Source organism: Rattus norvegicus, chromosome 1, assembly GCF_021556685.1.
Source record: "Rattus norvegicus strain SHRSP/BbbUtx chromosome 1, alternate assembly SHRSP_T2T, whole genome shotgun sequence".
Lineage (NCBI taxonomy): Eukaryota > Metazoa > Chordata > Mammalia > Rodentia > Muridae > Rattus > Rattus norvegicus.
The window spans coordinates 214,284,884-214,302,368 of NC_141534.1; the positions used below are offsets into that span (position 1 = coordinate 214,284,884).

General features: G+C 50.5%; 2 protein-coding genes across 17 annotated transcripts; one reads left to right on the top strand and one right to left on the bottom strand.

Moving 5' to 3' along the window:
- Nucleotides 1–203: 203 nt before the first annotated feature.
- Aip (AHR interacting HSP90 co-chaperone) lies at nucleotides 204–11,359 on the bottom strand. 2 transcript variants are annotated; one of them, NM_172327.3, is made up of 7 exons: nucleotides 11,232–11,359; nucleotides 6,910–7,119; nucleotides 3,575–3,754; nucleotides 1,720–1,908; nucleotides 1,058–1,234; nucleotides 816–957; nucleotides 204–517 (listed from the first exon to the last, which is right to left on the bottom strand). In NM_172327.3, the coding sequence occupies exons 2-7, from the start codon at nucleotides 7,006–7,008 to the stop codon at nucleotides 312–314; spliced, it is 993 nt and encodes a 330-aa protein (NP_758830.2). In that variant the 5' UTR covers nucleotides 7,009–7,119; nucleotides 11,232–11,359; the 3' UTR covers nucleotides 204–311. The 2 variants fall into 2 exon arrangements, with proteins under 2 accessions (NP_758830.2, XP_087499290.1); XM_087643164.1 differs by lacking the exon at nucleotides 11,232–11,359 and having other exon boundaries at nucleotides 6,910–7,121.
- Nucleotides 11,360–11,461: 102 nt separating this feature from the next.
- On the top strand, nucleotides 11,462–16,965 carry Tmem134 (transmembrane protein 134). Of its 15 annotated transcripts, none has more exons than XR_015630922.1 (7): nucleotides 11,462–11,701; nucleotides 12,567–12,642; nucleotides 13,038–13,127; nucleotides 13,230–13,306; nucleotides 16,281–16,325; nucleotides 16,474–16,527; nucleotides 16,637–16,965. XR_015630922.1 is itself a non-coding variant. In XM_087573733.1 (7 exons), exons 3-7 carry the CDS (start codon nucleotides 13,051–13,053, stop codon nucleotides 16,682–16,684), a joined length of 336 nt encoding a protein of 111 aa, XP_087429859.1. In that variant the 5' UTR covers nucleotides 11,462–11,701; nucleotides 12,567–12,642; nucleotides 13,038–13,050; the 3' UTR covers nucleotides 16,685–16,965. The 15 variants fall into 15 exon arrangements, 9 of the variants coding, with proteins under 9 accessions (XP_087429859.1, XP_087429819.1, XP_087429811.1 ...); XR_015630928.1 differs by having other exon boundaries at nucleotides 13,065–13,127; nucleotides 16,602–16,965; XR_015630932.1 differs by having other exon boundaries at nucleotides 13,065–13,127.
- Nucleotides 16,966–17,485: the final 520 nt, after the last annotated feature.

Genomic DNA, 17,485 nt, shown 5'->3' on the forward strand with positions numbered 1-17,485 from the left:
AACTGTGGCCTGTGTGAACCATGCCTGCTTTCTCTACAACTTAATACTAGAGGAAGCTGGTACTTGCCAGAAAGAAACTCCCAGAGACTTTACCACAAACCAGTAGGGAACTAGGTAAGACCCTGAATTCTTCCCTCCCACTGACTACCAAGCACCTGGCCACTGAGGACCAGCCTTCAGGACGGATTAGCTCTGCAAAGCCAGAGAGATAAATAAGGCCTTTATATACACAGAAGCACAAGGTGGCAGTGGGGGATTGACAGGTGGTGGCAGCAGTGGGCTTGGCAGGGCAGGGCAGAACTGAGGTCCTGTTAGTGGGAAAAGATGCCCCGGAAGCGGGCTTTGTCCTCCTCATCCTTCTGCCGGATCCGTGCCTCCAGGGCCCGCAGCTCTCTGCTTACCACAGGCGCCAGGGCAGGGTCGAGCTCCAACACCTTGGCAAAGTCAGCCTGGGCCTCCTGGGCATTCCACACAGCAGCATGGGCCTTACCCCGCTTGAAGTAAGCCTTGACATTGTCTGCGGGGACACCAGAAAGCAGAAGGCATGCAAGCGGCATGAGAGGAGACTGGCCAGCCTGTCTTCTGGCACTAGCCCACCATGGGGAGAGCTGGTACACTCTGAACAGCAAACCACCCATCACACTGTACCACTCATACTTCCTGGACACGACCCCTCCCTGCTGGCATGGAAGCTCTGGTCAGGCTCTTGTGGGGAGCTCAACTGAGGGAGATGTTAAAGCTGAGGGTCAGGACCAAGTGCCCACAGCGCTGGGTGGGAAGAGGCCAGTCTGAAGTGCAGAGGGCCTGGTGCTCACCATCATACTTGTTGAGGATGGAGGAGCAGTGATCCAGCACCTCATAGTACTCCTGAGCCACCAGCTTGCACTGGCAATAGTTGAGTAGCAGTGGTGTGATCTGCAAGTCCAACTGGATCCAGTCGGGTGATCCAGGCTGCTCCTGGGGTGTGGGGAGGCAAGGACAGTGGAGACGATGAGACCTGGCCCTAGCCTCTGCTTCCTCCATGTGTCCCTCCCCACACATGTCCCTCTGAGGATACCTTCATCTGCAGGTTCTTGAGGCAGGCAATGGCATCGTAGTACTTGGCAGCAGCCTCCTTCACCTGCCCCTCACGGTATAAGCGGTTGCCCTCTTGGTGGATGAGTGGTACTGCCTTTGCTTTCTCCTCATCTGTCATTGCCCATGGGTCCTGCTGGTAGGTGCCAGGGCTCTCCACCTGCCAAGGCAGGAACCAATTCAAAGCAGAGGCCATGGGGCACCTTGGAGTCCTCTGCAGCAAACCTGATCAGGCCTCTGACATTAGGTGCTGGAAACCATGTCCCCTGACCACTTGTCTCTCAGCACGCACTCATCAGCCCCTGCATGCCGGGGCATACGGAGTACCAAGTACTTCACGTAACAGTGAGGATGATGGCAGACACCCACGCCCTGGCAGAACATGTTCCATGGGAAGTAGCCTATGTAGACAAGAGGAGCTACCTAACCCCTCACCTTCAAAGCACGGCCAGCTGTGGAGGAAAAGATGGGCTCAAGGACAAAGCACAAGAGTCAAGGTGGTGATCAGTGAGGCCTGAGAGGCATGGGGCCCTAGGAGCGTCCAGTTTTCCTATCCTTGCCCCTTTCCACAGACCAACCCTGGGCAGCGGGATACAGGAGGTAAAGGGGGTTAGTGTCACTTTGAGACAAAGGGGAGGGTCTCACCTTCAGCATCTCGATGTGGAAGATGAGGGGTTGAGGGTTCTGCTGCAGGGCGTCCAGGTCCGCATGACCCAGGGAGCTATGCTCATGCATTTGAGCAATTCCACAGCAATGCCGCTGGCCCTCCAAGGGGTCCTTGCCCTCAGCGATGTTGCGGAGGCTCTTGGCCACCAGAGGATACAGGACTGTGTGCTGCAGGGGGGAGGCAGAGGCACCGTCAGTGTTTCTCAGGTGCTCACTGGGCACAAGAGAAGTCTCAACATCACCACCCACACAGGGAAAACCAGGAGGCTTTTCTCCCTCTGCTTGGTTTCTTCCTTCCTTCCTTTCCTTTCTCCCTTCTTTCTTTCTTAATTTTGTTTATTTTGTTTTTCTTTCTTTGGGGGAGGAGAGTGGGGTTCAAGACAGAGTTTCTTCATGTATCCCTGACTATCCTGGAACTCACTCTTTAGACCAGGCTGGCCTCAAACTCAGAGATCCCCCTGCCTATGCCTCCTGAATACTGGGATTCAAGGTGTGCATCACCGGTGCCTGGCTTCCACCCTCACAGTGGAACTTTGCCATGATCTCTGGCCACCAAATCCAGCACCTGCCTAATTCACAAACAGACCAACAATTCCCTTCTGTGTCCTATTGGTCTTGATCCAGTATTAGGCTCTCCTCTTTCTCCCCTCCAGGCCCACAAGCCAAGCTCCTTACCACATCCCGTTCCCAGCACCACCTCTTCCTTCTGCTGCCCACTTCTATTCGTGCAAAGGCCCACCTCAGAGTCAAGCACAGGGCAGCAGCTTCAGATCTCCAGGGGAACTGGGCGTGGTGGTGTACACCTTGGCAGATGGATCTCTGAGCCCTGAGTCTGAGGCCATTCTGGTCTACATGGTAAGTTCCAGAACATCCAGGACTACAAAGAGACCCTGTCTCTAAAATCAACACAACCAAACAACAACAAAAACAACAGCAGCAACAACAACATAAAGAATCCCCAGGGGAGCTGCCTGGTGCATTGGTGCAACCATTATTACTAAAGAAACCATACCTGTTTCTATCTAAGGAGTAGGACTGAGTATGTAGCTCAGAGGTAGTTAACAGCCCAGCATGTGCAATGCCCTGGTTCAGCCCTCAGTACCAGGACAGACAAAACACTGGAAAGACGGAAACAGAAGACTTAACCTAGAACCCTTAGAAAGATGTAGGGATGGTGGAACTCATATAATGGACTCCTCACTGTCCCCTGCTCTATGCACACGGTAGATTACCAGCAGACATCCACACGCAGATGGTTTTGGACAAAGGGCTCTGCATTGGCTCCAGTTGGAAGCAAGAGGTTCCCAGTTCCCATCATGTGTGGGTACAATTAGACAGAGGCCAGATCCTGACTATCACACAGGACATGAGGGTAGAAGAACCCAGAAGAGGGGTTCAAGAAAACCCTTAGCAGTCAGGGGGACTTCCCAGCAGTGATAACCATGAATTGGCTTTGAAGCCTGAGGAGAGGGCAAGTGATAGGAAATGAATGAGAAGGAAGAGCAAGGAGTTCGTTGTCTAGGAGCAGACATGTGAGCAGCCACATATAACCCACCCTAATAGTGACCAAGAGCCATAGAATGTGAGGTAATGGGTCCTATGGGCCAATTGCAATTAAAAATGAGTCCCTAGCTGAAGTCTGGTTTATGGACCAGGAAGAGAATAGAGACCAGGATGCAAGCCTGGTGGTGGTTTGAGAGAATGCTAAGATTAAAGGCATGCATCACCACCTCCCATCTTTATTTAGGCAGTTTGTGGCCAAGCCAGGGCAGGGGCCCTGAGGATCAGACATAGAGCATGTCTAGACAAATGCCGCAGAGCCCAGAACTGTTACCTTGACATCGCAGAGGAACTGGGCCGTCTCCCCCTCACGCATGGTACGCACGATGGTCTCCCACACAGGCAGCTTGAACTTCTTGCCGATGATGAGCTCCATGGGCTTGCCGCGTGCTCGGCTGTCATCTATGACGGAGCCCTCCGGGTCACTATGCAGCGTCCGGAAGTGGAAGGTGGCCTGCGAGACCACATGGGACATCAGGTGAAGGAACAGAGCCCCACTAAAGTCCCAGCTCAAATACAGTGCTTGTAAACACAAGGGATGATACTCTCCTCGGACCGCCAGCTAGCGCTGCACCTGGCTCTATCCCATCATCTCAGTGAGAGCCACATCTCAGTGAGAGCCACGTCTCAGTGAGAGCCATGTAAGGACAGGGAAGCAAGAGGATGAGAGCCCGTGGATACTGGGGGACAGGGCTGAGACAGCTCATTTTCTTTTTTTTTTTTTTTTTTTTTTTTTTTTTCCGGAGCTGGGGACCGAACCCAGGGCCTTGCGCTTCCTAGGCAAGCGCTCTACCACTGAGCTAAATCCCCAACCCCCCGAGACAGCTCATTTTCAATCATGCTTTCAACATAGGCCTACTGAGCTCCTACTATATGCCTACACTCTGTGTAAGACACACAAAGAAACATAAGACGCCACAGAGCCACTGAGGAGCTCCCACGGTCTTTCTAGAATAAAGGAGGGAGAGCCAGACGAAACCATATGCTATGTTAGTGGAAAATGAATTTGCTTTTTTTTAGCATTTTAAGAAAAAAAATTTACAGAAGTAGGGCAGGGGTTTCTCCAAGGAGGCAAATTTTAAGCAGAGAATAGGAAATAAGAAATAAAGAAAAGAGTGTGTCAGGCAGGGGACTTAGGTAGTAAGTTTCTAGGCCAAAGGAACAACAGGTACAAAAGCACACAATGGATCAAAGTGTGGGGTGTTCAAATCAGCAAGGCCAGTGCCACAGTGTGAACAAGGAGTGCAGACTCCACAGAGTCCCAGCAATGAGTAGGGTTGAGGTCCACAGGCACATAGACCATGTTGAGGAAGTGAGTTTTTACTCTGAAATGAGAGCCACTGGTTGGCTCCTAGCAGAAGTGGGATATAATCCAATTTAGGTTCTTGTTGCTGTGATGTGGTCACTTTTAAAGGGATGAGGATAGTAGGAGGGGGCAAAAATGGACAGTTTCTGTATGATCCTGGCAACTCTGCCTGGACTAGAGTCAGCACATGGAACAGATTAAGACTGTGTGGTTGGGGTTGGGGATTTAGCTCAGTGGTAGAGAGCTTGCCTAGCAAGCCCAAGGCCCTGGGTTTGGTCCCCAGCTCCGAAAAAAAGAAAAGAAAAGAAAAAAAAAAAAAAAAAAGACTGTGTGGTCATAGCTGGGCATGGTGGCTCCCATCTTTAAGCCCAGCACTCATGAGGCAGAGACAGCTGTATCTTTTGAGTTCAAGGCCAGCCTGGTCCACAGAGTAAGTTCTATGACAGCCAGAGCTACACAGAAACCCTGTCTCAAAAAAACCAACCAACCGTCCAAACAAACAAACAAGAATACTGTGGTGCCATTCCAACATCAAGGGCAGAAGGGTGAGGGGAGGTAGACACCCACATTTGGGTGTAATCTGGGCATGGAGTCATTTCAAAAAGTTGACTCTAGATAAGATCATGTTAGAGTGAGGGCAGCCAGAGGAAAGCTTGAGACGGAAATCTCAACAGGATATGGTTAGCTGAGCCCACACTCTTAACTGGTATGTGGCTGTGCTGACTCTCTGAAGTCGGTTTCCACATCAGTAAAACAGAATCACCCATACCTGTCTAGCACTGTGGGAGATGAACCATGAACATGAACCTCCGGGTTCACTGGGCTGGGCCTTCTCTTTTACTTTTCTTCTTGGGATAAAATCCAAGGCCTCTACATCCTAGACTCTACCACTAAGCCCCATCCCTAACCCTGGTGATATTTTTATATTACATTTACTTATCTATTTGGGGGCTCACATATGATACAGTATTTGTATGAGATCAGAGAACAACTTGCAGAAGTCACTTTCTCCTTCTGCCATCGAGGTCCTGTGGATCTGACTCAGGTCATCAGTCTTGGCAGCAAGCACCTCTATTCACTGAGCCACCTCACCACTGGAAGACTGTCTGTGCTGCTGACCCCCCAGTGATTGTTTAGTCCTGCCTGCTCCTATTTGCTGGGTGCCCCTGCCCACAACTCCTCTGTCCTTGTATTGTATCCTAGTCTGTTCCATCTGGAATCCCTCTTACCGGGCTTCCTCCAAAGCCTGCTCTCTACCTCCATCGCTCTAATTTTTAAAGCTGTGTCTCATTAAGTATCCCTGGCTGGCCTTGAACTCATGATGTAGCCCAGGCTGCTCTTTAACTTTCAATCCTGCTGCCTCAGCTTCACCAGTGGCTGAGATTGTAGGCCTATGCCACTAGGCCCAGCTTGGAGATACCTTTTTCAAGCAGGGCTGATCACTGCCACCACAGGCCTGCTCTCTCTTTCTCTCAGCATTTACCCTCACATCAGGTTCTCTGCCTGGTGGCTTAACACCACGGGCCAGCGGGCATACTTTCATTCACAGAATTCTTCCTTTCGACTTCACTGGTATCAGCTCACACGGTTATTAGAGATCTACAGCAACAGAGCAGGGAAACCTAGAGATACGGAGTGTCTCAGGGAAGGGGTACCTGAGCTCGGTGCCCAGATATGAAAGCAGTGCTACCAGCTATCAGAAAGCTGATGTAGGAGTTTGGTCTGGAAAACTAGATCGCTGGGACTCTGTGTTTTTTAGTTCCAGGACCTCAGTTTCCCTATGTAAACAATGAGGGTTGCCCTAACTGCATGAGCTTTGAGCCTTCAAGTACAGGTATCAGCACTGAGGTCACACCCACACCAAAACCCCCATTTTGGGATGACACAACACACACAACACACACACACACACACACACACACACACACACACACACACCACACACATACATACACACAACACAGACATACATACACACAACACATACACACACACCACACACACACACACACACACACACACACACACACACACACACACACACACACACACACACACACACACACACACACACCGGTCCAATGTAGTCCTAAAGCAAAGCCAAGGGGCGGAGTAGACATATCTGAATTTACTCCCACTTAAATCCAAACCAATCAGCGTCGAGCTCCGCATGTAAGAGGTAGGGTGACTAGCAGCTGCGCTTTGGGCATGCGCAACCTCTCACCTACGGCCTCCTCCCGCCTCGCATGCGCACCGCGCTTCAGAAGAGAGGCTGGGAAAAGGGGGAGAGGATGGACACAAACCTTAGTGCCATCCTGAAATTCCGGCAACTCTCCTCGGCCCTCCTGTATCACACGCTTTTGGATCCCGTCCTCTCGAAGTCTTGCGATGAGATCCGCCATCCTCCTTCCCCGCTGCTCCCTTTCGGCAACTTCCGGACTCGCTCGGTAGCTTCCGGACCTGTTTCGGCAACTCCTAGAGCCTGGGCAGCTTCTGAGCAAGCGCCATTTTGACTGAGGGCAGAAGCCAAAAAGGGAGGGAATGAAGGAAAGAGCCGTGATTGGTTCTTAATGCTGCGGCTTTACCGCGGAGCTGGGGGCGGGCCCTGAACCTGCTTAGGGGCGGAGCCTAACCAGTGGGACGCGACTGTGGCCTCCCCTGCCAGTTGTGCTCAGTTGGCTTTATTGGGACTGCAGCTCTAGTAGCTGTGTGCCACTCCATTTAAGTTATAGATGCCCTATTTAACGGCATTCCAGTTAGAAAATAAAAAACGAAAAAAACAGCTCCACCTGTGTATTCCCTTTGGCCCTTTTTATTTTGCATGCTTAGCATAAATTATGACATCTAGATTCTGGAGTCTAGATTCACTTGTCTTCAGAAAAAAAGGGAAGGAAGCCTGGTGTGGTGACACACACTTAAAATACCAGTACTCAGAAGGTGGCAAGCAGAAGGATCAGGAGTTCAAAGTCATCCTTGGTTATACATAGGCCAACATGGGGTACGTTAAGCCCCTCAGTTGGTTAAATGGTTTGTCTTAAAAATAATAATAAGTGGACTGGGTTGGGATGTAGCTCAGTGGTAGATTACTACTTGGAATTGTTTAACTATCCCCTCCCCACCCTTACCCCTTAAGAGTTTAGGGTCAGTATCCCCATGGGAACCCCAACGCGTTGGGTTTGGATGAATCTGGGTAGTGCATAATAAGTGCCCCTACATATTAGAGAAAAAATGGATGGTAGGAAAGAGCTACTTTAGGGGAGAAATGGTCTGTCTCTCCTCCTGGAATCTAGCTGTAAACAGCAGCTGTGAGACTTTCCTGCTCTCACAAGGTAGGGGAGTCTTGGGACCTCTGCAGTGTCTTCATCCCTCATCATAACCAGGAGGATTAGTGTGTTTCCCCTGAGCCCCAGGTGCTAAGTGCTTCACACACTTGACTGCTTCACTTTCCAGCAAGAAGTCCTCCGAGAAGGGCTTCTGAAGGGAAGAGGAAACACACTTGGTTTTGTTTTCCATCAACAGAGAGCTTACAGGCAAGCTATACCGAATGTTAGTAAAACATAATCTGCTGTGCTCGTGTTCCAGAAAGTACAACAGAAGGAAGGCTGACTGATATGGCTGATAAGTATACACCACTGCATGGAAGATATGAACAGATAAAAATAATATATTGGGCTGGCGAGATGGCTCAGCAGTTAAGAGCATTGACTGCTCTTCCAGAGGTCATGAGTTCAAATCCCAGCAACCACATGGTGGCTCACAACCATCTGTAACATCTTCTGGTGTGTCTGAAGACAGTGACAGTGTACTCATCATATATAAAATGAATAAATAAAATCTTTTTTAAAAAGCAATTTAAAAAAAATAATATATTATCCAGGTGGCTGTGGTGCACACCTTTAATCCCAGCACTTGGGGGGCAAAAGCAGGCAGATCTCTGAGTTCAAGGTCAGACTGGTCTATAGAGAGAGTTCCAGGAGAGCAATAGCTATACAGAGAAACCCTGTTTTGAAAAACCAATAATAACAATAACAACAACAACAATAATAATAATAATGTTAATCTAGGGACTGAGGGTGTATCTCACTGAGGGTGGAGCATTTGCCTGGCATTCGAGAGGCCCAGGGTTCTTTCTCTAGCATACACACCCACAAAGTAAGCTAATTGAATACACTACATAATCCTACCAATATTCTCAGTGAACTATCGGTCATGAAAAAATACTGTATGGGCTGGAGTGACGGCCAGCGGTTAAGGGCACTGGCTACTTCAGGGGATGTGAGTTCCATTCTCCACACCCACATAGGCCTTCATAACCTCCTGTTCCAGCACACTAAATGTGCTTTTGTGGCCTCTGTGGGCACCAGGCACAGGTATAATGTACATACACATTTAAAAATGCTGTATGATCCCACTTACTGAAGTGTCTGCACAGGCAGCTCATAGAGACAGAAAGTAGAATGGTGCAGTGGGAATGGGGAAGTTGTTTTTTAAGTAAATAAGGACTGAGTTTCTGTTTTACAGAGTTAAAAAGCCCTACAGACTGACTGGCCATACAATACTGTGAATACATAACTGAACTGGGCAGTTTGAAACTGCGAGGGTGGCAAGTTAATGTTATGTGTATTTTACCCCAAGAACAAATTTTGTCTCAAACACACACACACACACACACACACACACACACACACACACAAATGCAAGATGAGACAGACTAAAGAGCAAGTAGTATTTCTCCCAATGATGTAAGACTGGCATAATGTGAGATAGATTTATTACACAGACAACTTAATGGGAAAAGTACTTGAGACAGAGTGGTAGGATGGCTCTGTGGTGTAGAGTGCTTGTTGCTCTTCCAGACAACCAGGGTTTGGTCCCTAGCACCCACATGGCCACTCACAACTATCTGTAACCCCAGTTTGAGGGATCTTCTGACCTCTACAGGTCCCAGGCACACCATCTGATACACTGGTATGCATGCAGGCAAAACACTCATACACATAAATTTATATAAATTTATATAATTTATATAAAAGAATGTCAGGGCTGGAGAGATGGCTCAGAGGTTAAGAGCACTGACTGCTCTTCCAGAGGTCCTGAGTTCAATTCCCAGCAACCACATGGTGGCTCACAACCATCAGTAATGGGGTCCGATTCCCTCTTCTGGTGTGTCTGAAGACAGTGACAGTGTATTCACATACATGAGATAAATAAATAAATCTAAAAAAAAAAAAAAAGAAAGTACAGAGAAGAGAGGGTCTGGTAAAGGCATCTGCCACAGGCTGATAATCTGAGTTAGATGCCCCTGAACCCACATAGTGGACAAAAACATGCCTACTCCCAGTAAGTTCTCTGACCTACATGTGTGCCGTAACATAGGCATGCACACACAGACTTGTGTGCAAACACAATAAATAAATATGTTAAGGCAGGAGGGAGGAGAAAAAAGGAAGAGGAAGGAAGAGTGACAGAGGAAGGAAGGAAGGGAAAGGGAAGGCAAGAAGGAAGAAAGAAACCATGTGTAATGGTCAGCCTGTAATGCCATCATTAGGCTGAGCCAGGAGACCTATGCATTGTCTACATAGCAATTTTCAGCCTGGTGAGAGCCACATAGGAAGATGCCAGTGTCGAAAATACCTCACCAATCAACCAAAAAGGCCAGGGAAGGAGAGAAGCATCTCTTTGTGTCCATCAGAACTACCAGCTCTTAGGAAACTGGATGCCACCATGGCCTGAGAGAAAGGCCTTGGGGTAGGTGTTAAGGTAAACCCCCTATGACCTAGACAACCACCTGCTGGAAGAGGAGGCCTCCTACCATCCATAATAGACAGCAGTGATCTATGCATGAGGCAACCTCAGCCTGATTGCTGTGGGGATGAGTGCTGGAAGCCCAACTGGTACCTCGCCTATAGTCAATAGAAACAGCAAACAAGAAGCATGTGGAAAAATGGAAAAATGCAAACAACAGAATGCACTTGATCCGGGACACCATGTTTGTAAATTGCAAACACACCCACACAGAAGACAATGCCATGTGTGGGACGGGACAGGCAGGGTCTGTTGAAGCACTGTGAGGCTAGGTCTTGGGAGAAAAAGGGAAAGATGGAAAGGAAGGGGAGGAAAAAGGGAGGAGGGAATGGGAAAAGGGGAGGGAAAAATGAATTACAACAAGCAGAGAGGAGCCTCTTTCACCATAAACTGAGAAATTGGGTTGACTCAGTCCTTTATGGGAGATCATAAAATGAGAGGGTGGTTGGACATGGAGGAGGACAAACACTTTGTGAGCTAGGAAGATGTAGGTTCAAATCCCCGATGTACCACTTTGGCAAACTGCCTACTCGGTCCTGTCACAGATATTTATTGAGCATCTATTCAGTTCCAAACACTCTTGAGCACGGAAGAGAAAGCAGTGAACAAAGAGAAAGCTTCGTTGGAAGCTGTGGTGAGTAGGATGGAGGAACAGGTCCAAGAGTTTCGATAGCACAAGAGTGCGAGCTAGAACGCAGGCCACCCCATGAGGTTTGAGCAGCTGGGCATAGAAAGCAGCCACACATCCACCCACACCCACCAACCCAACGCCCCACCTCCCCTACCTCCCCAACCTTCCCCACACCCACTCCACTCTTACAAGAGCAAGCCTAGATAGTTCCGTCACAGCCCGGGCTGTCGCTCACCAAGGTAGCCTCTGGGTGGCGCCGCGAGTCCCGCTACCCGCGAGACTCTGACGTGATTCCCGAATCAACTCGGCATTCTGCACTCAGGCCTGTGGAGGAGGAGCGGGCAGGGCGGGGCCGTTGTAGAGGGCAAATCTTCGCTCCTAGGGCTACAGGGCAGGGCCTGCAGGGGCGGGACCTGTTTGGTGGGCGGGGCCGTGGCGGGCCCAAATGGCGGCGGCGGCGCTAGGCGCCTAGGCCGGCGGGGGCCATGAGCGCCGCCCGGCCCCAGTTCAGCATCGATGACGCCTTCGAGCTGACCCTGGAGGACGCGGGGCCTGGGCCCGAGTCGAGCGGGGTCGCCCGCTTCGGGCCGCTGCACTTCGATCGCCGGGCCCGATTCGAGGTGACTGATGAAGAAAAGCAGTCCCGGCTACGCTACCAGGTGAATGGCCCTGCTGTCTCACCTTCTTGTCCGGGATAGGGCGGGGCCCCAGGTCCGGCCCCGGAGAAGTCTAATGCCGGAGCCTCTTCCTAGAGATGCCAGCGGAGCGGAAAACTGTCCCCTAGATGTGTCTGCTCGTCCAGAGTTATGTCCTTGCCCTCTGAGCTTCTAGTTCGGTCCCAATGCAGCTTTGGAGAGCTGCAAACCCAGACTAGGAACTCAGGCCTAAGTAACAGTGGAGAACCCACCTGTCCTGTAGAGTGACACCCCAATATCACTCCTTGGAGTTTGGGGAGTACTTCCAATCTGAACCAGACCTTGTCGGTTCTTACAGCATCCCTTGGGCCCCAGGCCACATGACCTCTGGAGAATCTGCATCCCCTCTGTTTTGAAAATCATCCTAAAAGTGGAGGTCCCCACACATGATGTGTTTGCTCATCTCTTAATTTCAACCACACCATAAATCATTGTCTCAGGTAGCTTCCCCCAACCCTATCGTTCTTTGGGACATAGGAAACAGAAGCCTGTGCTACGCTACACCAAATCAGAGTCTCTATGTTGGGTCCCTGAAAAATCCTAAGGGCCCTATTTGAGTGGTCACCTGCCCCTGGGAACCATGCTGGCAGCCCTCCACCCACTCCTGCTGGCTTCTGTGCTGAAGCCCCCAACAACCACCTACTTCCTACCCAGGTTTTGGTTTCTGAATCATCAAACCAGTTTTGCTGGGAGGGCAGGGAGAGCCAGGGGAGCAGCTAGCTGCCAGACCTGCCAGGCAGATGCTGTCTGGTTGCTTTTCTCCTCACCCCAGAGGGGAGTGAAAAGGCCCAAACCCTGAAACCTCTTTGGACCTTATGTTCTGGAACAGAATCTGGAAAATGATGAGGATGGAGCCCAGGCCTCTCCGGAGCCTGATGGGGGAGTCAGCACCAGGTCAGAGCCAGGTGGGGACCCACTCTGCATCCCAGGCCCATGTCTCAGGCTCCTGTTTGCAAGAACCTGCCCAGTCCCCAGCCAGATGCACGTATCTGTCGTGTAGGGACCCCAGCCCTATTTCCCTCGTGGGATCTTCTGTCCAGCTGGGTCACCTTACCCCAGTACCCCGTGCCACCACCTCATCACTGCCGGGCTTTCTATATTTGAGGAGTCCTCTGTTTAACCCAGTCCCCACCCTTCCCTTTTTCATTCCTCTTAACACACACCCCATTCTATAATTCACTCTCACCCCCCTACCCTTGACCTCTCTATCCTGCAGAGGTTAACCTCAGTCCCTATATTTACCCTGAGTTTATCTCTGGACTTTATCTTCCCCTCCCGCCACCGTCCTTCTGTCCTTCAGGGGTTCTGGGCACATGTCTATCCGTAGCTCCCAGTGGTCCTTCAGCACCATCAGCAGTAGCACCCAGCGCTCCTACAATGCTTGCTGCAGGTAAGAGCCTCCTCACTTGGGGTTCAGCTTCCAAGCACCTTCAGCCCTGGCTCCCTGCCTGCTCCACCTCCTTGACCTCTGTCTTGCTCTCCTGCCACCCAGCTGGACCCAACATCCTTTGATCCAGAAAAACCGCCGGGTAGTGCTGGCCTCCTTCCTGCTTCTGCTGTTGGGACTAGGTGAGTGTCCTACAGGTCTAACTTCCTCCCTCCTATGAGCAGATTCTGAAGCCCCTTAGCACTCTAGGCCTCCCTGTTAGAACTGAGCAAGTGGGGCTATGAGAGGATTAGCCCCACAGCCCTGCTCATCTGGCCAGAGAGGCACAAAGGGAGGGAAAAAAATGGAACCTAAGTACCGGTTCAGTATTTTTGTCTTGTTTTGTTGTTGTTATTGTTCTTGTTTGAGACAGGAGTTTCTCTGTGTAGCCCTGGCTATCCTGGAACTCACTCTATAGACCTGGTCTGGAATTCTACCTGCCCCTGCTTCCCTAATACTAGGATTAAAGGTGTCCACCACCACCACCACCATCACCCAGCCTTTTCTTTTTTTAAGTTTTTTTAAAAATTATTTTTTATATTTTTGTTTTATGTGTATGCAGATGTTACCATGTGTGAGCAATCTCCAGGGAAGTCAGAAAAAGGGATTGGATCCCTAGGAGCTGGAGTTATGGAGGGTTAGGAACCACTGTGTGGGTGCTGGGATCCAACCCTGGGTCCTCTGCAAGAGTAATATATGCTCCTAACACTGAGCTGTCTCTTCAGTTCCTTACCCGCTTTTTGAAAGACAGCGTTTCATATTGCCCAGACAGTGAGGTATGATCTCGAACACTTGATCGTTGTGCCCCTGCCTTCCGTATTCTGGGATTACAGTTATATGCACTATGCCCAACTCACTTCCTGTTGATTGATTGGTTGGTTGGTTGGTTTTTCAAGGCAGGGTTTCTCTGTGTAGCCCTGGCTTTCCTAGAGCTTGCTATGTATATTAGGATGACCTCAAACTCAGAGGTCCTGCTTCTGCCTTACAAAAGCTAGGGTTAAAGGCATATGGTGCCTGTGCTCCCCCCCATTGTTTGGGTGTGTGTTTGTTTGTTTGTTTGTTTTAATTCAACCTGTTTAGTCTGCCAGAGGACAGAGAGGTAACAGTTCCCATTTATTCTGTGTTGCCTGTTGGCAGGTCCATTTTTTTCAACCTTACAGAAGTGGCAAGTGAGGAGCAGGGTCCAGAATCTGTTCCTGAAGGCAGTCCAAGTGCTCAGGATACTAGTGTCCCTGAGGCCAGGTATCAGGCCTGCTTCTCCTGTGATCTGTGATCTGACCAGGACCTTTCTCCATCCCACATTGTTCAGTGAGGGAAACTGGGGTCCAGTATAGGCAGATTTCACATCCACATATTTCTGTCTTCTTTATGGGACTGAGATGCAAAGTTCCAAGGCATCCAGGGTTGGGATCAACACAGGGCCATAAAGAAGGACCAACTGTGGCTGCCTCCCTAGGTCCCCTTCCCTTTCTTCTCCAGGAAGGTCAAAGCTCCCAGCCATCTAGGTCTCTAGGCCAGAATCTAATCTCCACCTCTTGGGGGTTTTTTTTGTTTTGTTTTGTTTTGTTTTTTCTTTTCTTTTTTTCGGAGCTGGGGACTGAACCCAGGGCCTTGTGCTTGCTAGGCAAGCGCTCTACCACTGAGCTAAATCCCCAACCCCTCACCTCTTGGTTTTTGAGTGTAGGAGACAGAGCTGCAACTTGCTAGCACCACTTCAGGCTGGGCATTGGTGACACCTACTGCTAGCTTCTCCTCAACCCAGGAAAGCAAGTGTTGATAGCATCCTGGTGTGGGAAGTAAGGACCCGAGCTCAGGCAGGAGAGTGGGCTTCCTTGGGTTGCAGCTGGATAGCAGATGGCCTGGGGTTGAGACCTGCCCCATGACTGCCAAGCTTTGGGATCACCAGAAAGCCACCAAGGGCTCTAGGCATGTTGTTCTAAGAAAGGATGTTTACTCTAACCTGCAGCCGGAAACCAGGGTCAGGGAATGAGTGTGAACCCTGTTTTTGGGATGCTTTTTGTAGAACATGAAATATACAAAAGTCCATGGTGGCCCCCTGGCTGTACCCTCCCCCAGCAGTGAGTCCAGCTATGACCTCTCCAGCAAAGGCCATAGCCATGCCTCAGATAACGTGCTGTCCCAGAATCCTCTCCCAGGTTTTTCTTGTTCAGTCATCAAGTGCTGGAAGCTCTTAGAAAGTTTCAGGTGCCCTCCAGACTCTAAGACTTGGCTGTGCTGTTCCCTCTGCTGAATTCTCTCTGCCTGGATTCTCATCTGTGGCTTCTCCTGTGTCCCACCAGGTCATGGTTTAGTTTATCAAGTCACACAGGGCCTGGCGGTCCAATCATTCCTGCCCTCCCGCCATGCTTAGAGGTCACTGTCTCCCTGGGCTGAGTTGAGGCAGTTGTTTCAAGCTCCCACACAGACCTCTTTCCTCACATAGATCATAGCTTTCAGGATCTTGTGGATCCGTCCACTAAAAAGGCCATGGAACAGGGACTTATCCATCCTTCTGTCACATTCTTTGATTTGTGTGTATGTGGGCGTAGGAGGAGGGTAAATGTATGTCACAGCTCAGCAGAGGGAAACTTGTAAGAGACAGTTCTCTGCTTCCACCAGTTGGGTCTAAGGAATTGAACTCAAGTAGTTGGGCTTTGTGGCAAACTTCTTTACCCACTGAGCCATCTTGCTGCCCCCCCCCATCTGCCTTTTGCAGGGGGTGGGAGGGATACAGGGTCTCTTTATATAGCCCTGTTTGTCCTGGAACTCGCTATGTAGACCAGGCTGGCCTCAATCTCACAGAAATCTGCCTGCCTCTGCCTCCTGAGTGCTGGGACTAAAGGTGCTTGCCACCATGCCAGGTGCTTTTTGCACCAGCCCTGCCTGCTTTTTGTGGTGGAATTCTTAGTACCAGCCATTCAGAGAGTATACTGTAAAACTCCTATTTCATAGCTGTTTCCCAGGGCCTGCCCACTACCCTTCCCTGAAAACATAGCTTGGTGAGCATCCTGGGAGGTATTCTGCCCAGGGAATATCAGTTTAGGTGGGAGATCTATCAGGCTGAAACCTGCCCTCACCCCTCCTGTCCTTACCCTCCACAACCCCATATGTGTGCAGTGCTTATCCTGGTCGGCGTGGGACTGGAGGTGGCCCCCTCACCAGGTGAGTTTCGTTCCTGCCTGGGTCTTTTGGCAAACCCTCCCAACTCCCAGCACAAATTAGCCACCCTCCTGGAGAGAGGGAGGTCTTCCCAGGCAGCCATCGTCCCAGGGACCCCTGGTCCTGAGCTGTCTGTTTCTTTCTACCATAGGTGTTTCCAGCGCCATCTTCTTTGTGCCAGGCATCCTACTGCTAGTCCCAGGAGGTAAGAGTGCTGTGAGAGTGGGGCATGGGTGGGACAGGGACAAGTACCTTCACTGACAGACACCACCCCCACAGTCTACCATGTGATCTTCATCTACTGTGCTGTCAAGGGCCGCCGGGGCTTCCAGTTCTTCTACCTGCCCTACTTTGAGAAGTGAGCTGCCAGTGGCTTCCCAGTGATCCAAGGCCTCAGGTCACCTCCACGTGTCCACAGGGTATTCCTCCAACCTACACCCGGTTCTGTCCCTTTCACCTGGAAGACAGAGGCCCTCTGAGACCCTCACCACCACCAGGCCTCTTTGGATTTGCTCAGGAAGTTTGGGACATGCCAGCCTGGGGATATTGCCCTTATCTGATGTGTGCCTTAACTTATCCCTGGGCCCTGGACTCCTGGGTTGGTTTAATTTTGTGCTAATAAAAGGGTAATTACTTCCAGCAAGGACAGTTGCACTTTTCTGCCCCACCAGGCCTGGCCCAGCACACTAATAACCATAGCTTCCTTCTACAAAGGTTTAGTAAATGACTCACCTGGGGCTGTAGAGGACCACCAACCTCCCATGGCAGCAAGGACAACCTGGATGATCTCAAGTGTGCCCAAGGTCACCATACGTCTAGGGCAGAACTGGATGAAGAAGTAATCCCAGCCTCTCTGCCTTCAGCCCTGAGGAGATTCAACACCACACACACACAACCCCCAAACACACACACCTATGACAGTGGCTCTGGTAGCCCTAGCCAAGGGCACTGAGAGGTGATACACGCTGGGGCCTAGAGGCTGGTACCCTGGTGCCCGCCTGGCCCTGTAGCACTAGGCTGTCATAGCTGTCTCTAAATGTGGGTCATGTACAGGCAGCAGTGCCCCTCTACCAACCCACTGCCCTATTTCCAGACCCAGAGGTTGGGAGAACCAGGGAGCAGAGGGTGTGGGATCATAGCTTCTCAGCAGAGCAGCACAGTGA